Raw genomic sequence first — 23,423 nt, 5'->3', positions numbered from 1 at the left:
AAGAGAAGAGAAGAGAAGAGAAGAGAAGAGAAGAGAAGAGAAGAGAAGAGAAGAGAAGAGAAGAGAAGAGAAGAGAAGAGAAGAGAAGAGAAGAGAAGAGAAGAGAAGAGAAGAGAAGAGAAGAGAAGAGGAAAAAGAAAACCTTGCAATAAATATAGATAAGCAAACAAAACACATTCTTATGTTGGTTTTATACCAAAAAAGTCTCATTTTGTATCTCATTTTGTATCCAATGAAGTTGTTTAGAATTAATTATTTGGGGGGCAGTTTGGTGGCTTAGTGGATTGAAAGCCAGTCCTAAAGTGGGTTCAAATCTGCCCTCAGATACTTCCTAGCTGTATGACCCTGGGCAAGTCAATTAACCCTCATTGCCTTAGCTTTTACCACTCTTCTGCCTTGGAACCAATGTACAGTATTGATTCTAAGATGGAAGTTAAAGATCATTAAAAAAAAATGTATTAACTATTTGAACTATACTACTTAACCCTAGGTTCTATATAGTCAGAAAGTAACAGGGCCTTGGAATGAGAAGGCAGCCCAGGAGTTCTGGAGTCCAATCGTGCCTAGGATTTGAGGCACGAATTCATCCCTGCTGCAACATCTCCAAGAAGGAGTTATCCAGCTTCACCCCGAAACTCTCAGTGACAGGTAATTAACTACTAGTCAAGTCTATTTTCAGATCTCACTAGATGATAAGTTTTTCTTTATCTGCCTCATTGTAACTTCTATTTGTAATGAGAGTAACAAAGGCTGCACCCTTATGTGTCCTTCTCATGAATCTGTAGGAGTGGTCTAATAAGAAATTTAATGAGTTTACAAATCAAGAAACAGATTCAGAGAACTGACATGACATGATTGTCTCAAAATTCATCTTCCTTAGTTCAAATCCAAAGTCAGATACTTAGTATCTGTGTGACTCTGGGTAAGACATTTAATCCTGTTTGCCCCATTTTCCTCATTTGTCAAATGAACTGGAAGGGAATGGCAAACCATTCCTGTATCTTTGCAAAGAACCCTAAATGGGGTCACAAAGAGTTGGACACAACTAAAAACAACCAAACAATAACAACAACTTCCTGTTACATAGACAGTATGTTTATGTAAAGCCAGGATCCAATCCCAGATCTTCTGATCCTAGGTCCAATGGGCTATCCACTACCCTACTGTTTTCCTATCTTCTGGAAGAAAGCAAAATTTAAAACAAATAAACAAACAAAAAACTAGCCTTATATATTCAAGGCCATCTTCAAATATTTGAAAATTAATGTCTTAAAAATGTCATTAAGAGATTTTCCATTGTCTTAACAGCTTCAAAGGATTCTAGGGGTTTGATTCAACAAACATTTACTCAATGACTATAATGTAGAAGAGACTATGCCAGATGTCCCGGATATAAAAATGAACAAATAACACAGTCCCTACCCTAAGACACTTACTATCCAGTGAATACTATATGTAAAGAAATAAAATATGCTATAATTCAAAAGGAGATAAAGGTCGAGGGAAAATTTTCAGGAAAAGGATTATAATAAAATTTGGGAAAGAATAGGTACTTAGGATAATCTTAAATTATAGAGTTAATTTTAGTCAAGGAATCCCAGATTTCTTGATTAAGTTATCAAATAAGAGGTTTAAGTGTGGGGATGGTACCTGAGCTTTTCCTTGGAGGAAGGGTTTAAACAAATGGAGACAAACTTTCCAAGAATAGGAAGAATTATAAATCTGGCTTACCTTCAGGACCAACAAATCTCTTTAGCTTAAGCCATTACCTGGAATTTTCCTATGGATCATCAGAATTTAATTCTTATTTCCCATGCCTGTGGAACTCTTGGTACCATTAGAAATTGGTTCATATTTGCCCCCCTCAAAGGAAGAACATCAGAATGTGACTTTTTTTTAGGGTTTATCAAGAATAAAAAAGGGCCCTAAGTTACCATGCAAGAGCTTAGGCTGACTAAACACCAATATAGGATAGGATTTATTTCATATGATTAAAAAGTGCAAAGACTTTTACCTGAACCCATAAACTCACACTCACTCTCTCTCTGTCTCTCTCTGTCTCTCTCTGTCTGTCTCTCTGTCTGTCTGTCTGTCTGTCTGTCTCTCTCTCTCTCTCTGTCTCTCTCTCCCTCTCCCTCTCTCCTATCCAACTCCAATTCTTAGAGCATTACCCTAAATAATGGCCCCACAAGAAGTCCCATTTGATGAGTTTGTGCATCATTCCCCATCCCAAAAAGAAAAGTGCTTAAAGTCCCTCATCAATCTCCCCCACCATCATCACCTCTACCACCAGACTTGGGCACAGTCCATATGACTCCCTATACCACTGATTGGTATAGGGAGCCACCCATCTTGGCTCAGAGCTTCATTGCTTCTTCTGATTCCAACAGGTCCAGGCTTGAACCCAATCTTTAGCTTTGTTCAGGGACTTTTCTGCCACTGCCAATACCATGCTCTTTGCTCAGGACCTGACATATCCCAGCTTGACCCAGAAGCTCCTTATGCCTTTACTCCTTTCCCTATTTGTTGCCATTCCTGGTTCCCCGGAAAGACCAGTGGATGCAAAGTTGTCCCTCTATGGAAATGAGTCTAAACTGTGCACAGACCCTCTCCCATTTCTGTTCAACCTCTTTTCAGCCCCCTTGAGCAATTTTTTTTGTTTATTTTCTTTATAGTCCCCCATCAAAGGCCAATGCTAAAGGTATAGGAATATAACTCCAAGTTTTATGGAAGCCATACGCAAAGGACAGCAGACAACATAAAAAGTTTAGAAAATCAGAAATGCATAAGAAGTTTAAGTATAGTATTGTATAATGTCAACATATTTTATCTTTTAATACAATAAATATACATAATTGTGTTTTTAAAGTTAAAATAAGTAAAAAGTTAAAGTTTGCAAAAAGAACACGAAAGCCATCAGATGACACACGAAGGCTAAGAAATGTTGAGCGATCTTAAGACTGACCTACACGTACACAGCCTAAGACCAAATACTCAACTCAGATTTTACAGTAACATATTGTCAATATCACATAAAAGAAAAAGAACAAATTCAGATTTTTTTGTCTTGTATGAAGGGAGGGCCAAAAAAAATTTTGTGCAGATTTTCCAGATTGCAGAGACTGCAATTTGGAAGGAATATCTAAGGATGGAAGGAATAATAAAAATAGCTAATATTTATATAACATTTACAATTTGCTAGGCAGGCACTATGCTAAGTGTTTTAGAATTATTATCTCGTTTGATTTTCACAATAACTCTGGGAGGTAGGTGCTGTTTTTATCCCAATTTTACAGATTAGAAAATTGAGGCAAACAAAGGTTAAGTGACTTGCCCCTGGTCTGACAGCTAGTCAGTGTATGAAGCTGAATTTGAACTCAAGTCTTCCCGACTCTAGACTCAGCACTCTACCCTCTCTACCAACTAGTTGGCATTCATGCAGTTTTTAACTCCAGTCTCTTAGACCAGTAACGCCAAACTCAAATCCTTGAATGCAGCCTATTGAATTGGAAAATCACAAATTAATCTACAAAACATAATGCTAAAAAGTGTTATTTTAATTTTGTTAAGCATTATTGAGGGGAGAGTTGGGGTGGCAGGTGACTTGATGGCTAGAGAGCCAGGCCTGGAATCCAGAGAACCTCAAATCTGGCCTTATACACTTTCTAGCTGTATGACCTTAGACATGTCACTTAACCCCAATTACCCAGCCCTTACAATTCTCCTGCCTTAGAACTGATCCTTATTATCAATGTTAAGACAGATGATAAGATTTTAGAAATTTTTAAAATTTATTTTTATTTTGTTTTATTTATTTTATTTTGTTAAATATTTCCCAATTACATTTTAAGGTGGTTCAGACCTGGCACTGGGGATTGTTGCCTGCTACCTCTGTCCTAGACGCTAAGTTCAATGGGAAAGACTTGGTCTTCTTGGTCCCTTGAAATCCCAGTACTTGGGCAAAAAAGCAGGAATTCAGTAAATAGAATCCTAGGATTTAAAACTAAAATATAGTTAGAAGCTATCAAACGCAACTACTTCTATTCACAAAAGAGGAAATAAATGCCTCGAGTGAACAAGTGACTTGCTCATGGTCAGAGAGCCAACAGTGGAGCTGAAGTTCGAGCCCAGGTCTTCTGATTTCAACTCCAAATGCCTTTTCTCCAATACTACAGTCTCCTCTGGCTCCTCATTTATTCTTCTTTCTAACCCATTGCTGACTGATTGCTATGATAAGAAAATTCATATTTACCACCTTCCCCCCCAAAATAGGATTTGCTTTTACAAAGGATGCATCACGAGGTCCTTTTATTCTTCTTTATACTTTTAAACTAGCTTAGCGAACATATGATTCCCTTTACAAGAATGTTACTTGCTTGCAACTCTTCAGGACAATGTGTATTATGTGACATGAAGTCCATCTGCACTCCGTAGTTTAGAGGTGATAGGGAATGGGTGGTGGAAAGATGGTTTCTCCTAATCTTGGAAAAGTGAGGGTGAAATCTACCACATATGTCAATACAAGGTGAGAAAGGACAATTCACAGGGGAACAGAAAAAGGTCTCTTATTCTCCATATTGGTTTTGCTTCTTTCCTTTCAGAAACACAGCTAGAGGTAGCTAACGTAATTCTACATTCAAAATACATTTCCAATCACACGTTGGGTTCCCAGAGAACCACTGCCATAGCACTGTGAGACAGAATCCCCTCTGCCATAGTTGTAGCTATTCCTCTTGCCCTCCCTATCACCACTCAAGTTGAGCCTTGATCAATATGACTACACATCCCACTCTTTTATAGACAAGAAAATGAGTACTGGGGAGATTAAAGGACTTGATCAAAATATAACCCCAATTAATTAACTAGTTGATATCAGAATAGGAACTAGAACCTGTGGATCGACTCCTGATTTAGTACTTTTCCCACCATTTGCCAAATCTCTACCTCATCCTTTATCTTAATAGAAAAAAAAGTTCTAGGAGCTTAAAATTTTCATTTTCCTAAGACTGATAAGTTCTAGAATATTTTTGCTTCTTTACTGCCATCTTCTGGTGTCTGGCTTCCAACATGTTACAGCACTGAATAGCAATTCAATTAAAATGCAATAGTAGTATAATTTAAAGAATGTGTTCACTTCTATGATCTGTTCATCATTATATGGGGAAATAGAATGGGTAGATGTAATGAAATCTTTGCCAGACCAGTGAGGAAATCAAAGCTCATGACTTCCATAAGGTCATAAAGTAAGCCAGCAGCAAGGATAGGACTTCTGCATCCCAGTCCTTTAGGACCTTCCATTAGACCAGGAGTTTGGTCACAGAGCATGGTCCAACTCTGCCACAAAGGGGCTTAGCTATTGCCAGGATCCCTTCATTCCCACACAGCTAATTAGATGGTACCTGCTCTCGAAGAAAGATTCTGCCTTTCCACAGAGGAAAGCCACCATGCTCATAAACTCTTTGTAGAGAAAGTACATAATGATATTTTCACTGCTTTTTCACCCAAAATTCACCATTCTGTTGTTACTTCTCCCCCCTCACCCCCAGAGGAGTTGGTCCTGCAGCTTACTGAGCCACCCTACCTTAGTTTGGAAGCAGCAGTAGAGTTGTGTTAGGTAGGGATGTTTCCGTGCTAGGGCTAGAATCCTCTTTTCTGTCATGGTGCAATCTACATCATCATCCTGAAGGATGACATCTTTCTTTAAGACCTTCACAGCATACACTTCATCTTTGCCCTTGAGCTCCGCTAGCATAACCTGAAAGCAAGAAAAAATATTTATGTTAAGCATTTCTATGTTCAGACACCCGGGGAAAAAAATCCACATTGGGTAATGATAAGTGACTTAAAAGACCTATTTCTTTGTTTCTTTAAACCCTTACCTTCCATCTTAGAATATTGATTCTAAGGCAGAAGAACAGTAAGGGATTGGCAATGGGGGTTAAATAATTTGCCCAGACTCACACAGTTAGGAAGGGATCTATTTCTTTGTAAATGACACAGTTTTACCCTATGTGCACAAACAAATCATATTAATTTTCTTTATCTAATTCACATTTATATAATCCTTCAGTGTTTATAAAACACGTTCTTTATAACAATTTTATAAAATAAATAATGTAAAGATTTTCTCCATTTGATAGCTGAGAAAACTAAGGATTGGAAAAGTTAAATGATTTGACCGTGGTCAAACAGCTAGGGAAGAACAGGATTTGAATCCAAACCTCCAAATCTAGCTCTCTTCCCATTATACCATATTGCTTTTACATAGCAGGTAGGAAAGATTCTTTTTTTATTCCCATTTGACTCATGAAATTTCATGGCTATTATTCAACTGAATTCAGCAACTTAAAAACCTAATTAGAGGTTCCATGATGCTAACCTAAAGACCTTTGATCACCTATACCCAACCCACATTCTTTAAAATTGGCTTGAGCTTGGGCTGTGCTTTTTTTCTCCTACAAATATAGACTTTCCTACCTGGAAACTCTAAATTGTCTAATTTTCCTTTCATAGTGCTGGTATTACATGCTTAGGAGGAAGAATATTAAATCCAATTTCTGTCAAAATTCTTAGTACATGGAGTTGGATCTGATGCCAGGGCTGGGATCCAATGATTCTTTAGCCTGTCTAAAGAATGTAGCTATTTGAGAAATGACCATCTTATAAGGTGAAGGTTCCCATCCTTGCCCTACCCCTGAGATTTCAGGGTCAGATAGAGGGAGGCGAGGGACCTGGAAAAATAGCCCCAAGGACCCTGGAGCCATTCCATGCATTTGTTCTCTTTGAGACGGTCAGTGGGAGAGACATGGAACAGGGCCATATGTCAAGAAAGCCAGCTGACCTACATACTGGGGCTTTCAAGTGTCCGGGACCTGCCGGAGCATGTTTTTCCTTGATCTGCCAGGGCCAGTCTGCTTGTCTCCAGAGACTCCAGGGCCTCTGCTCTTAACATTTCTGAATGGTCAACTCCCATTAGCACGGGATCATGCAAGTACAATCCTTGGTTTAGAGGGGTGCACAATAAACCCAAGTTAAGGCAGAGTTGGGGTTATGGAAGAAGTCAAGGTTGGAGTCCCAACCCTGACCCATTTCTTAGATGCTCTGCACTTTCCCTGCATCCCATCCAAGATGAGCATTATTATCACCTTCCTCATCAGACCATCATCAGGATTGCCATATTATCATAACCTGCCTTGTACAAATGGGGCATCAAATCGGTATCACCTATCTCTGTGTTCACACACTTGGGAGGTGCCAGATATTAAAAGATTAAGAAAGGGCTAAGCCAGAGGTCATTGCTTTAGTGCTTTGGATGGACCTGTGATCTCCTCCATATAAGTAATCCATCCTCTGTTACAGATCACAATCTTTCCACATGCCTATGGGATTTTTTTCATGTCTTTCCATTAATGCTCTATAGAGTATCTGCCCACCACATGGGCAGCATTCCTCTCTTTCCTCTAAAAGCTTTGGCTTATTCGTATTCCTGTCACATATAGAGAGAAGTACTAAAAGTGAGTGACACATTATATTTCCTTTAAAAAATAGTCTATTTTTAAAATTTACTTTAGACCTCAAACTAGGTGGCACACTGGGCAAACTTTATCTTCCTGAGTTCAAATCTGGCCTTGGACAGTTACTAGCTATGTGGCTCCTAGACAGGCCATTTAACCCTGTTGGCCTTAGTTTCCTCATCTGTAAAATGAGCTGGGGAAGGAAAGGGAGAAACACTCCAGTATCTCTGCCAAGAAAACTCCAAATGGGGTCATAGAGAGCTATACACAACTGAAAATGACTGAACAAAGAAGCCTTCAAGCTCACAAAGAAAAGGAATCTCTCCTTGTAACTAGCATGTTTCATATATATAGTGCCCAACATGAAGACAGGGGAAAAATGGGTGATATATATTCTCTGATGTAAACAAAATTAGGTTAATTTTGGGCTAGATTTGTTCAGGTAGACCCACTTAACAGAACAATCATGAAGTTCACAGGGTACATTTTCAAAAACTTTGTAATGATTTAAAAGCAGCACTTCTGACTGACTAGTGATGAAACGAGGAAGGAGAAATAGAATAAGAGATAGAAAAAAGGGAGATTGACCATTGGTGAAAGGTGGAAGGAAAACTAGAACAGGAGACAAAAAAGGGAGATTGACCACTGGTGAAAGGTAGAAGGAAGAATAGAACAGGAGATAGAAATAAGGGAGATTGACCATTGGTGAAAGGTGGAAGGAGGAATAGAACAGGAGATAGGAAAAAAAAGAGATTGACCATTGGTGAAAGATGAAAGGATGAATAGGACAGGAGATAGAACAAAGGGAGATTGACCATTGGTGAAAGGAGATAGAAAAAGGAAAGGAGAAAGAAAAGAAAATAAATTTACGTACCTACAAACACTTTAAACTTTCCAAAATGCTTTTCTATCATTTATCTCATTCAGCCTTTGCCAAAACAAACATGCACAAAATGAAAAAAACTTTAGAGAAAAGAGAAGGAAAGTATTAATTTGTTAATTTTGAAGATTAGGAGTTTAAATGATTTGACCAAGGTTATCCATCCAGGTATAATAGGAAGGAGGATTTCATAAGATTTGTGGGAACCCAAGGCTACATGGCAGTAGAGAGTATAAATGAGTCAATAATGCCTTGAATAGAATTGAAAAGCCCCTAATAAATGGTTGTTGAACTAAATCGAATACTTAGAAGCAAAACCACAGGAATCATTGACACTACACACCTTGCCAAAGCTTCCTTTGCCTAACACTTTAATGAAGTTGAACTCTTCTAGGCCCATCCGCTTCGTCTGGCTCTGCCGGACCTCTCCATTCTCTCCAGGGCTGGCCAGTTGACCATCTGTCGATGCTGCAGCCCGGTGCTCCTCCCCTCGGTTGTCAAATGATAAGGCCTTCCTAATGTTGTTTTCAAGTTCTTTGATTTCTGAGAATGAGAACGAGGGAGGAAAAATTATGGAATTAAGCAGACAATTTTAATGACCAATTATTAAGAAGAATAAGGCCAAGGAGAACAAGGATAAGAAAGAAAATAGCCCTGTACCTTCCCTCAACAGATTCACTATCTGGCCTGAGTATTGATGGAATGGTGTGGCCAGGTCCATTGGCTTTGAGGAGAAGCATTTTGCCAGACTACCCAGCAAGAAAGCTATTGAGGAACTTGACTATAAATGGGAGTGTTGAGGATATGTAGCTCCCGTCACTAAGCAATGGCTGTAGGTTCTGGCGATGGGCAAAGGATAGACAATTCCAATGGCCTCCTTTTTCTTCTAATGCTCAAGCTTTTGAACTTCCTTCCTCCTCACCCCTAGACTTTTCCCCCTACTCTCCTCAAACACTGCCATAGGTCCAAAGGGTTCCTTCTGTTGATTTACTTTGGGCCCCAGGTTCATCATGGATGGGGACATTGGACAAGTAACACAGGGCTTAACCCAATACTCTATCTAGGAAGCCAAGATGAGGCTCCAGCTAAACTTCAGAGCCTTGTGACATCCCCACAGTCACAGACTTAGCAGTTCCTATTCCAGGATCTAAAAATAACTACAAGAATGACTGTGACTACTAAGTAGCCATCACAGCAGCGGATACCCCTGTTTTCACAGAGATCTCATCTTCTCATTGACTTTGCTTTGTTTTGTTCCTGGATTTGCCCCAATTATGTACTTAGCAATAAAGCTTCCAGGGAAGATGAACAATGACTCATGATTAACAATAGAATCACTCCCAAATACATATGAACATATGGAAGATTATCTTAGACATGGTAGGAATCCTTCCACACATTTGGGAGATTTCACAAGAACAAATTGTCTTTCTCTGTTAGAATATGTGACGTCTATTATATGTGGATGATAACACTGGTTAATCCTTTGACCTTTTATATTTGAAGAAGCTTTATCATTAGCTACTCATTAACTAAAGGCACACACCAGACTGTGCAGAAATGGACATCTTGAACATAATCTGATTTCAAAATATGTCTATAAATAAATAGGATTACTGGAAGAGGTACATGGGATAATTAACCCTTTGGGATTAAGATAAGGCTTTGCTTCTACAAGACACCCTTCAGATAAAAGGGTCTGTGACTTTTTATCTAAAGACCCAAATGTGTGTATGTTTGTTTGTTTGTTTTCCCCTAGAATTTATCCTGCTGATTTGGAAATCATCGGGGTCTAGGGAAGAAATCAGGATGTGCCTACACAGATGCATCAGAATTCCAGCTTCAAAATCAGTTCTATGAGGACAGGTCATAACATATAATAACAAGAAGGGACCTTAGAGGTTATCTAGTCCAATATCCTCATTTTAAAGATGAAGAAGCCGAGGCCAGGGAAATTGTGACTTGCCCAAGGTTTCACAGCTCTAAGTGATTTCAGCTGGGCTTCGAATCCAGATCCTATAACCCAAATCGGAACTCTTGCACTAAGTTGTGGTGGCTCTGGTACCCTTGGTGTGAAGGGTAGGGGACAGAAGATTGCCTCTCATTAAAGGGACAGCCCTCCCCGAATCCACAGCTCCCTGTCTCCAAATTTATCTGGGTTAATCTCTGCTTACTGTCAGACAAAAGTCTCCCAGAGATCACATGCAGTAAGCCCAGTTTTAAATTATGAAGCTGGAATAGCTTTTTGGGAAGCAGCACTGCATTGATTTAGGATAACAAGGCATACGGCTAATGGGCTATTTCTTTAAAACGACTTGGGAACAACGTGAAACATGCCTTTCACGTGTTCTATAATAATGCCCAGCATATATAGTTCCACTTTTTACTCTTCAAAGTGCCCTCCCATCTATTTTTCCTCTCTATCTTCACATCAAGCACATGAGGTAGGTATTCAACTTAGGTTAATTTGTCAAAGTAAATAAGTCCGGTGCTCACAACCAAGTCTACTAACATTTACTCCAAGATTACTTCTAGAACACTCCCTAACAAACCTATGTGAATTCTTCTTCATAGGACCGTAGTTTTGGAGTTGAGAGGGGACTTCAAAATGATCTGGCCTGGGGATCACTGAGATTATTTTTAAAATATTTCAAGTAACAAAATAATAATAAATATGTTAAATAAATATTCAACTATTTGTAAATTTCTATAAATGCATTTACATTAAAATTAAATATTAAAAATATTTTGATATTTTAAATATTTCACATAACTATTTTAAATAAGAAAATATTTAAATGTTTTGGATACAAAAATAATAAAAATATTTCAAATAAGAAAAAACATTTTAAAATATTTTGATAACAATCTTTCAAAATGATGGGTTTATTTCATAACATTGTGTATATTTTTTTTATGTGTTATTTTTGGAAAGGATACTTAGACTTGATTAGACTACCAAAGGCATCCATAACATTAAAAACAGCTTAAGAAGCCATGATCTAGTCCAACTTCTTTATGTATGGAGATGAAGTAATCTCCCAATGGCCCTAGAGGTGATAAACAGGAAAGCTGCTTTCTCAACCCTAGTTTTGACTCTTAATCACGCTATCTCTCCAATATCCCCTAAGGTATTTCATAAGCTCATACAATAATATCTATCTAGCCACAGAGATTACTCCTATACATTTCAAAGTCTCAAGTATGGTATTTATGAAATGAAATATCATCTTCAGTCTTTCAGGACCTTCATTCCCCAGTATTCTTCAGCATTGAAGAAAGAATTCCTTGGTCTCAGTTTCCTCATCTATAAAACAGGTGAGGAGGCAAACATGATGGTCTCTTCCAGCTCTAAAGCCTATGACCCTCTGCCAATTCATGAGTTTTGATAGTGAATTAAGATGAAAGCCAGCCTTCCCCCCAGAGACCATCAGAGTCCCCATAAGAACCATTCACTAGCCACTTTATATGTGCTGAAGGCAGTCCAATACATATTCCAGAGTAATAAAGTCAATTATAATGGGAAGGATTACAATCCTCTGGTGATGAGGTGGTACCTAGGTGGAAGGTTGATACAAAAGTTGGGAGGAAGGGCTACAGGTTGGTTGACAAAGCAGTTGTACCCCTATTCATGGGAGCAGAGAAAGGGGTGTGAATGGAAGAAATGGACCATAAGCATGGAAGATATTTTGTTTCTCTGTACTGACACAGCTGAACCCTAGAAAAGGCACAGTCACTCAGGGCTTAATAATTCAGTGGCTTGCCCACAGTAGGTCCTCAGAAATAACTTTTGAATAATTGAATGAGAAGAGGAAATATAGAGATCTTCCTCAGACTGTAAGTCATTCTAAGTCAAGCTTTCTTTCTTTAAGGAAACAGAGTTTGGCTTTCCAAACTGCATTCAACTAAATACTTATTAAGTATTTAAACACTTATTAAAAGCCTACTTTATGCCAAGCACTAAAAAAAGGGGGAAAAATTAGAATAAGCTGGAACCCCAAAAGCACTATTTGAAGGAGGGAAGAGCATCACAGCTTCTCACCCTGATCACAAGGGGAGGTAGGCGCTGACTTGGATCGATCATCTTCTGATGGGGAGCTCCCAGGGACTGGCTGCTGAGACTCAGCACCTGCAATTAGCTGACAGCATACACAGACGGACACACAAACACATACACAGACACAAACATGGTTAGCTGGGAGATTCTCTGGTCCCAGGAGCTGATACCATATTTCAGTTTTAAGGCTGTGATCACAAAAAGTTTCAGCTCTCATTTCTTGAAGGAATTTTCAGAGAGAGAGAAAGACAGAGAGAGCGAGAGCGAGAGCGAGAGCGAGAGAGAGAGAGAGAGAGAGAGAGAGAGAGAGAGAGAGAGAGAGAGAGGTTTCCTAGTGTTCATATTATGCTTTGAATATTTTGATCCTACCCATCCTTTGAAGTCAATCTCAAATCCTGTTTGTTCTGTGAAGTCTTCCTAGATCACCTAGACTAAAGGTGATTTTTATCCTCTCTCTGAACTCACAGAATACTTTCTGTTTACATCATTTGCTGTTTTTTAAATAAATTTAACAAAATTATATATTTAATTTAGATATTTTATTTATATATAGTAATAGCTAACTTACATACAAAAGTTTACATAGCACTTCACGTCTATAAATTTTTATACATATATATATATAAATTTAAATTTAATCTTCCCACGGGCATATAAGGTAGGTACTAGAGATAGAGAGGGAGGGATTGGATCTGTAATTTCATGATATAAGGAACTTTCAAGATGAAGATTCTTCCTCTGCCAATAAGAGTTAGCACCTTCTCTGAAACTTATATTCTAAGAATGTTGCCTGGAGCATTAAGAGGTTTAATTGACATGCCCAGAGTCACACAAGTAGTATCAGAGATAGTGTACCTCAAAGAGATCAAAGAGAAAAAGGGTCCTAATGGACAAAAATATTTATATATTGGCTTTTTTTGTGGTGGCAAAGAACAAGACACTAAGGAGGTGTCATCAACTTGGAATGGCTAAACAAATTAGAATCTACTAATACGGAATATTATTGTGCTGTAAGAAATGATGAAGTGGGGGCAAAGGGGCAGATAGGTGGCTCAGAGGAGTGAGAGCCAGGTCTAGAGATATTAGGGCTTGAGTTCAAATCTGGTCTTAGACACTTCCTAACTATGTGACCCTGGGCAAGTCACTTAGCTCCCGTTTCCTAGCTCTTACTGTTCTTCTGCCTTGGAATCAATACATGGTATTGATTATAAGACAGTAAGAATTTTAAAAAGAGAAATGATGAAAGGGATGATTTTGGAGAAATCTGGGAAGATTGGTATGAACCGATACAGACTGAAGTAAGCAGAACCAGTCAAACTGTACAATAACAACATAAAAATAAACAACTTTGGAAGCTGTGAGATCTCTGATCAATTCAGTGATCAATCATAATTCTAGATGATCAATGATGAAACTATAATCCACTCCTGTCGAGAAATGATGGCTTACGGTACACAATGAGACATACATTTTAAGACATACACAATGAGGGCATTTGCATGTTTGTTATAGAGGTTTGGTTTTTACTTTCATTTTGTTTTCAGTGGTGGAGGAGTTGGGGAGGAGAGAAAACTGAGGTTTTAGAATTGAAAAAAAAAATTAATTAAAAAAAGTGTCAAAGGTGGGATTCAAATTGAGGCATTCCTGACTCTCAGCCCAGAACTCCATCCATGGAGCCATGCTACATTCCAATGTGTGTATTTTTTTAATCCATTAAATGAGATTATAAATTCGTTGAGTGGGGAGAAGGCATGTTTTCCATTTCTTTGTTCTCCTTATAGCCCCTAGCATAATGAGCCAGTCACAATACATGCTCAAGAAACATTTGTTAATCATACTCCTAACTTCACCAACATCTCTCTCCAGGGAATCATTCTCTGCCCTAGGCATTGGCAACCCTGTTTGAGGTTTCCTTAACAGGTTGGATTCCTTTGGCTCTTGCCCTTCTGGCCCAGAAAAGCCATTCAGACTCTTTCTGAATGGACCCTCGGCGCATGTACGCTGGTGTTGACACGATGTCAAAATCAGAAACTGCAGCTAAGAAGTTGGCTTGTATTCCAGGCCACAGAATCTTCTTTTTTCCAGCCTCTCATTCTAACTTGAGCTATGGCAGTCATTCAGACAATAATGCAGGAACAAAGAGGCTCAACCATCTTCCAATGTTTGTATCCAATGGAATTTGAGTGATAAAAATACCACAATTGTAAGCTTTTATTTTTGGTAGCGTCGCTTGCTAAAATGATCTATGCTGGCCTCTTTCCAACAGGTCTTAAGATGACCGAGGACATTCGAATGAGGTGCAGCTGCTGGGGTGGGGGGAGCATCAGAACTATGCAAGAATCTGTGGTCTTACTGCCACTTTTTAATGCTGGATTTTAATTAATAATAATATTGTTTTGTTACATTAAGAGAAGGGAGGAAAAAAAAGAAGTCCTCATTTTTTTTGTTCTCATTCCCATCCTACATACTTCTCTGATTATCCCCTTCAGAATATACTGCCTGGAAAGGATCTTAGCTGTACAAAAATATTTATAGCAGTTTTTTGTGGTAGTAAGTAAATGGAAACTAAGGGGGTGCCCATCACTCAGGAAACGGCTACACAATTAGGATATATAAACGTAATGGAAGATCATTACAGCATGCTGTAAGAAATGAGGAAAGGTGTCATTTCAGAGAATCATAGGAAATCTTGTATGCATTGATGCAGAGTGAAGTGGGAAGAACCAGAACAATAAGTGATACTATGGCATCATCGCTGTAAAAATGAACAATTTTAAAGCCTTAAGAACTCTGATCCATATAATAATCAATCATGATTGCAAAGGCCTGATGATTAAAACAGAAATGACAGACCTAGGTTATTTTGTAATAAAATACAATTTTAGATATGGCCAACATGAGAATTTGTGGCCCTTGACTATGCATATTTGTTACAAAACTGTTTTAATGTATTTTTAAATGTGTTTAATTTAATTTAAATTTATTTAAATGTTTTAATGTATTTTTAAATGTGTTTAATTTAATTTAAATTTATTTAATTTTAAATTAATATTAATTATTATTAAATCACTATTAATTTAATTAATAAATTAATATTAAATAAATAATATTGAATTAATATTAAATTTATTTAAATGTATTTAGATACATTTTAAAAATGTATTTAAATGTTTTAAAATGTATTTTGATGGGAAGAGGTGAGGGAAAGAGGAAAAAAAATGCTTGATAATTGGGGTATAACAACAACAAAAAATGCTCTGCCTGACTTGATAGCTGTTGACTCCTTCTGCAATTGGGAGTCCAATCCAGTCCCATTCCTCTTAGTGGATATGGGAATGAGAGGGTTGGAACGAGAAGATGACCACTAGAGACATGTAGATCATAGTTAAATTCTCTTAATAAGAATGAAATTTTCTATTTAGCCTTTGCAACAATCCTTTTTAAAGAGAAAAATTGGAAAACACATTTTAGTCAAGGCAAAATATGACTATCCTTCTACAGCCAAAGGCCAAAGCATTTTTGAGAACATGAAGGAAAGAAGGCAGGCAGCATCTGCAGCCAGATGTTATCTGGTAAATGGATGGCCCATTGAAGCGAGTTCTAATGGTCAAGAAGAGATTTGGAGTTCTTCTGTTTTTCTGGTCTATTGGAGTCCTTTGGACGTGCCTTCTTTATTCTGGGTCGCCAGTATGCCATGGTATAGATTACTCCAGAAAGTTGGTTGGAAATCCTTTTAACTTTCAGCCCAAGGCCATCCTGGTAAAGTATTTGAAAGGACTGACTGATGGAAATCATTCCCCCATGCCAGGATTTATAGTTCAATTAACTTGCTTCTACATTTCTCATAACTACTTTTTCAAAGATTTCTGAAAACTTCTAGGCAGGAAGCCAATGTAGAAGAAGACCTTGTACATAAAATTGCTAATGCTTCAGGGAAATGACTTACATCTGTGGGACCTGACTTGTGAAAAAAGCACACTATTTATATGCTCTAAATACATATATGTACACATTCAAATATGTGTGTGTATATATATATATGTGAATATGTACAGTATAGCCCCAAAGTCTTACTGAAGTTTTAAGCTATTAAAGATTAAATTCATTTATATAATACATGGAATGCCTACATCTATATGTGATAGGAATACATGTATATATGGATGTATGGACACATACATTCCCCTGAAGGATGAGGGGCAAAAGGATCTTTTTCTACAGTATTCAGAATTTCATCCAGATGGAGGTCAGACTGGATTCTCTGGAGAAAGACACAGATGTTTCATGTCATGGGATTTTGACCGCATCCATGGGTAGCTGCATTCCAACACTACTCTCTTTCTACTTTCCTTCCCCTCTAGAAAAATGGGATTGAAGGGTTTTTGTTCTATTTTGTTTGTCTTGTCTTTGGCATAATGCCACTGGTGGATTCCATCCCCTGGCACTGATCTTTTGCCAATATGGGGTCATGTGAGTATATTTCTTCATGAAGGGGATTTGATAGTAGGTTAACCCCCTTCTCCTAGAGGAAATTTCAAAGTCCAGCTTTTAAGCTTAGATTTTTTCTTTTTTTAAATACGTACCTTCTGTCTGAATTGATACTGACCATCAGTTCCAAAGCAACAGAGAAGTAAGGGCTAGGAAATTGGGGTTAAATGACTTGCCCAGGGTTACACAGCTAGGAAGTGTCTGAGGCCACATTTGAACCCAAGACTTTCCATCTTTCAGGCTGGTGCTCAATCCACTGAGCCACCTCGTTGCCCCTAGATTTTTTTTTGACAAGCATTTTCCTTCAAGCCAATAAAAAATAAGACAGCGACTGAAATAGGCTTGTGGTTAATAGTCTCTTTTTCCCCCTTTTTTACATAGATTTATTTTAAGTAAGTGCTGTGAATCTCCAGGACCCAGGATAGGTAAGTTTCCTGAATCCTATTATCCCACTCATGACAAGGCAAAGGGGGCAGAATTGGAAAGCCTCAGGGCAGCCACTTAATTTACCTTTTTCCTTCTCTGACCACTGTTGGTGATTTTATCTGGAGTGACTCCCAGGTCAGCCAGCACTTTGGCGATCCCCCTCGCATCCACCCCACAGTTGGGCGCCACATTCGTTTCACAGCGCCGATGAACATTCATCTTGCAGACTGAAAGGAGACATCAAGGATCAAATGCATGTGTTAGTAATAATTACAATAATCCCCCACAATCCTCAGGAATATCAGTGAGCCTCATCTTACAGAGCAAAATTGATTTTTTTTTTATTCTTTCCATACTCACCTCTTCCATAAAGGAAACCTTGCCTGACTCTTTCCTCCTTTGAAATTGGGAATACAAATTTCATTATACAGGCATCCCTTCCACATCATTGAAGGATAGAGTCATGGCAACCCCCACCCTGTCCCCCATCCAGCATAGAGAAAATCCCCTTAAATTTTTTTGGTCTTCCAAAAGAAATACCAGAGAAGTCTGAATTTTTTTTTCTTTTACAGAGTGTTTGTAGTGTCTTATTTAAATTTGGGGTTAAGTATGCATTTATGAGTTTCTAAACTTTTTTTCTGTGTCATCCATCTGCACTTCCAAAAAATATCCCCCCCCCCCCAAATCCCATTTAATTTCTTATGCCAACCTGTGATATAGCAAAACCATCATGGGGAAAGTTGTGATGCAAAGGGATAAATGTACTTTTTTTTTTAACCAATGAGGAAACTGAGTTTCAGGGGAGGTTCATCAACTTTTCAATTAGCACGCAGGGAATAAGAATTCCCTGCTTGACTTTTTTTTTTTAATTTATTTATTTTTAACATTTATTAATATACATTTTTAACATGGTTGCCTGATTCATACTCCTCTTATCCCCTTCACCCCCCCCCCCCCGCANCTATGTATATATAATAATTATTATATATTATTATGCAAATAATATATTATTTATATTTATATAATCAATTATTTGGATTTGTGTGATTAATTATTTAAATATTAGTTGATTTTATATGTATATATATAATTTTAATCATATCTTATATATTGTGTATATTATGTATACATATATAATTTTATAATTATTTTAATGGCATATATTATTTAATATAATATATTATATATTTAATATAATTTTGATCATATCTTTTGGGTGGTCTCCAGGGTTTTCCAAGGATAAGCCCTCAAATTTCTATTTTCTTTGATTGCCAATTCTGCATTGAGCTGTCTATGCAGAGAGTTGGTATATATACATATACGCAAAAACACTTGCTGGATAAATGAGGGAATATTATGCAGTCCTCTATGGATCATCAGGACCTGGATTATAAAAAGAGCATGTCTGTCTTATCTGTATGGAAAGAGATCAGAGACAGAGACCAGGCTGTGATGTGTTAATGGGAGAAAGGTCACAGGGTCTTCTCAGAATTCTCTAGCCAGCACAGTCACTGCTGATCTGTCTAGAGCTGAGGTGAGGTTAAAATTGTTTCCTTATCACAAAGTCTTTCAATCCCTTTTCTGTTAAAGGAAATGACAATCTGGAAAGATATGCCTCAGCCAGGGGGTTACCCAATGTGCCATTAGTTGGGTGGCAAGAGAACCGAGAGGACTCAGAGGAAGGAAATGATAGTTCATAGTCAAGAAGTGCTCAGAAAACATTTTTTTAAAGATTCAGAAGAAATGAACAAAGGGAAAAAAACCCGTATTAAGCACTTTGATTGCTCAGCACTGAGTTAAGGAGAGGAGTTAAGAGAAGCATTCTAGAGAGGTCAAAGGATGTTCTTGTTCTTTGCATAGTTCTTTGCACCTTTTGGCTCAGCCTTGGCTGAGGAAAAGGTTTGGAGTGATAAAACTGAAAGAGGCTTCATTGGATGAGAATATTGACTGAGGCTAATTACAGTCCTTTCTGCCAGGGGGAGGATTGCTAAACATAACCCCTCCGTTGGATGTCCAAATGAATTCTAAGTGGTGGTTCTGAAAATAGTAATACAGCCAAAGCAGCAGCTACCAAAGTGTTGGTCCCTCCCCAAGACCCTTCCAGAGGATTCATAAAGCTGGAACAAATTTCATAATAATACTATTTGTCTATTAACTCCATTATTTTCCCATTATTTCCAGCTATGTATCTGTGTGAGGCTATATTTTCTTCTTATATTTCAACCAAAGCAACAGATCGCCACAGATTAGATGCAGAAGCAGATGGGAGAATGTCTGAAGCCAGACATGAAAGAGATTTGCAAAAATATATGAAAACAATGTTACTCTTCTCTCTATTTTTGTTTTGGAAAATATAGTTTTTTTTAACTTAAAAATATTATTTATATTAACATGTAATAGGTCTGTTATTAAAAGATGGAAACATTAATCAATGATTATTTGCTTTGTGGAAGGTACTGTACTAAGATCTGGAGACAAAGAATCCATCAATGAACATTTATTAAGCACCAAAAATTAAGCAACCTGACTTCAAGGAGCTTATGTTGTTTGTTTGTTTGTTCTTAAACCTTTCCTTTCCATCTTAGAATCAATACTGTGTATTGGTTCCAAGGCAGAAGAGCAGTAAGAGCTATTCAGTTGGGTTAAGTGATTTGCCCAGGGTCACACAGCAAGGAAGTGTCTAGATCCAGATTTGAACCTGGGACCTATCTCTCCTCTCTGTACTTGGCTCTCTATTCATTGAGTCACTAGCTGCCCCCTGAGCTTTTGTTCTAATGAGGAAAACCACACACATAAGTCAGACCATGCAAGATACATCTAAAGTAGATAGAAGATCCCACTTTGGAGGGGATAGCACTAAACTAATACTGAGGGGGGATGAGAAAAGGTCTCCGCGAGGTGATACTAGGAGATGAATTATTTTATTTCTTTATTTATTTTAACTAGAAGTAAGTCTTGAAGGAAGCTGGGAAGTGCAAAAGTTGGAGGTTTGGAGGAAGAATATTCTAGGTATAGAAGTCAGGGCAAAGACAGAGAGGCAAGAAATGGGGTATCCATGTGTGAGGAACAGCAAGTAGACCAGGATACCTAAATTGTAGCATAGTAGTATGAATAGAGGAAGATACAATATAAGAAGTTTGGAAAAGTAGGAAGGAGCTAGATTGCAAAGAGCTTTAAAATCCTAAAAGTACTCAGGAAGCATTGGACTTCATCAAGTAAGGGGCTAACATAGGCTCCACTTTTTTTTCCACAAAGGAAAAATTATTTTGGCAGCTGTATAAAAGACGATTTGGAGTGGGGAAAATCTAAAGACAGGGTGACTAATTGGAAAGCTATTTCAATACTTCTGACAAGAAGTGATGAGTCCTTAAACTAGGAGACTAACAGTGTTGTTGGGAAGGAGATGAGAGAGATAGTCCCACAGTTCTACCTACAGAGATAGAATTACCTCATTGAAAGTCTTAGAGGACAGGAACAGACAGTTAGGGGGCATAAGATGAAGGAATGTCCTGCAAGAAAGTGAGAAGAAGGAAGAGAATCAAAAGGAATTAGAGCCACAAATCCCAAGGAGAGAGAAGGTGACCAGCTGGACCAAATGTTGCAGAGACACCAGAAAGGATATAGATTGAGAAGAGGTCATTAGACTTGTCAGTTAAGAGATGGTTGGTAACTTTGGAGAGAAAAGTTGCAGTTGAAATGATCAGGTTGGAAATCAAGCTTAGGAGGATTTAGAGAAGAGTGATAGGAGAAGAAGTAGAGACACTCGATGTAGACAATTTTTTCAAGGAATTTGGCTAAGGAAAGAGAGGACAAAGGATGAGCATACATGGTAAGTTCTCACTGATACAAGTTACCTAATCTCTATTTGTCTCAGTTTCCTCAACTTTAAAATAGGGGTAATAATATTGTTTCGTGGATATTGTGATAATCAAATGAGAAAAACATTTATGAAGTGCTTAGCACAGTGCCTGGCACATAGTAAGCATGCTGTAAATGTTGGTTATTGTTAATATTACTATTATTATTGTTATTATTATTAATGGAACAAAGAATTCAAAAGTAGAGGATAATGTAAAATTGAACTGGGCCCATGGGGTCAAAAGAGAGAAGGGAAGAAAGTATAGAGTAATGCAACTGGAATTGAAATTGGTGGAATTGACAGGTGCAAAGAGTTAGCTTTGACTTGATGTATTGATAAGTGTTTCAGAAGATCTCAAATGAAATGCCCCAGGCATCTGTGCTTGAATCTATGCTATCTAATATTTTATCTATGCCTTGATTAAAAGCATCAGTGACATGTTCCTCAGATTTGCAGATGACACAAAACTAGGAGGGAAAAGTAACACAACGGATAAAAGTTAAGAACTAAAAAAATCTTAACACACTAGAGAACTGGGCTAAATCTAATAATATGAAATTTAATAATAGGTTTTATATTCTTGGACTCCAAAAATCAATTCCATGGGATGGAGGGTCTTGAGGAGACATTAGTTTGTCCAAAAAAAAGATCTTGGGATTTTATTAGACTGTAAATGCATAATGAGATAGCTGTGTGACATGACAGCCAAAATAGCTATTGTGATCTTGGGCTATAGAGGGAAAAAAAGAAAAGAAAAAGACATGGATTTTTGGACAAAGCTAATGTGAGAATTTGTTTCTCTTGGATAAGCACATTTATCATAATTTATTACAAATTTATAACAAATCATATGTATTATGTTATTATATTACATATTATGCTATGTTATACATTTTTAAAAATAAAAAATAAATGGTAACAAAGGTGCCATATTTTAAGGACACTGATAAACTGGAGACCATCCTTGACTATTAAAATATTTTGAGTCAAAGTCATGTAAGAGGAAGCTGAATTAACTATGTAATCTAAAGAAGAAAGACTCAGGAAGTATATGGTCTAAGAACTCACTATTTGACAAAAACTGCTGGGAAAACTGGAAAACAATATGGCAGAAAGTAAGCATGGATCATCATCTTACAGCATATACTAAGAAAACATCAAAATGGATACATGACTTAGACATAAGAGGTTTGAAGAGATATCATGTGAACTAATTTTTGTAAAATATATTAATGAGCACCTATTAAGCATCTACCCCTGTACCAAGGGTTTTACAAATATAAGCTCATTTGATCTTCACAACAACGCCAATTGGTAGGTGCTATTATCATCCTCATTTTACACATGAAGAAACTGAGGCAGAGAAAAATTTTAAGTGACTTATGCAATATCACACAGTTAATATCTTTAGTAACTTATCCATTGTATTACTTTTCCCTCCTGGTTTGGTGTCAGTCATCTGCAAATTTGAGGAACATGTAATTTATTCATTTATCAAAGGCATTGATGAAATTTGAACTTGGGTCTTCCTGACTACAAATCCAGGATTCTATCCCCTGGAGCACCTCATTGCCACTAAAAAAAAGTGATTAGACTCATTCTGTTTGGCCCCAAAGGACAGAACTAGGAAGAACAATGGATATTATCTATTGGAGGAAATTTAGACATAATTTTACCAGAATAAACTTCTAACAATTAGAAGTTGTCCCAAAGTGAGATGTGCTACCTTGAGAGGTGATGGATTTCCTCTCCTTGGAGATCTTTTATGTAGATGCAAGCAGGAACAGTTAAGTGACTTAGTGGGATAGAGCATCCAACCTGGGGTCAAGGAAGACCTGAGTTCACAGTTAGCCTCACATTCTTACTAGCTGGGTGACTCTGGGCAAAACATTTAACCTGTTTCTGTTAACTCTGTTATCTTTCAGTTTCCTTATCTGTAAAACGGGAATAATAATAGCCACTATCTCCTAGAATTGTTGTGAGGGTCAAGTAAGATAATAATTATAAGCACTTAGCAAAGGACCTGGTTCATTATAAGTGCTATACAATGTCAGTTTATTACTATATTAATACCATATGTCAGGTATATCAAGGGGGAAACCCTTTTTAAGTATGTGTTGGGTTAAATAGTTATTGAAATCTATTCAACTCTAAAAAATTCTATGATTTTAGAAAAAGTGATTATACATAAATGTATCT

General features: G+C 37.5%; 1 protein-coding gene across 1 annotated transcript in view; it reads right to left on the bottom strand.

Moving 5' to 3' along the window:
• The window catches only part of PRKCE (protein kinase C epsilon), a 726,422-nt gene that overhangs the window by 226,165 nt on the left and 476,834 nt on the right, over nt 1-23,423 (bottom strand). The window contains exons 7-10 of the mRNA XM_044663289.1: nt 17,450-17,592; nt 12,437-12,533; nt 8,738-8,937; nt 5,582-5,755 (exon numbers count right to left, since the gene is read on the bottom strand). Of these exons, the coding sequence (XP_044519224.1) occupies nt 5,582-5,755; nt 8,738-8,937; nt 12,437-12,533; nt 17,450-17,592 (614 nt within the window). The remainder of the gene's footprint in view (nt 1-5,581; nt 5,756-8,737; nt 8,938-12,436; nt 12,534-17,449; nt 17,593-23,423) is intronic.

Source organism: Gracilinanus agilis, chromosome 2, assembly GCF_016433145.1.
Source record: "Gracilinanus agilis isolate LMUSP501 chromosome 2, AgileGrace, whole genome shotgun sequence".
Taxonomy (NCBI): domain Eukaryota; kingdom Metazoa; phylum Chordata; class Mammalia; order Didelphimorphia; family Didelphidae; genus Gracilinanus; species Gracilinanus agilis.
Note: the sequence above shows the minus strand (reverse complement) of the source record. Positions and strands in the feature narration are given on the sequence as shown.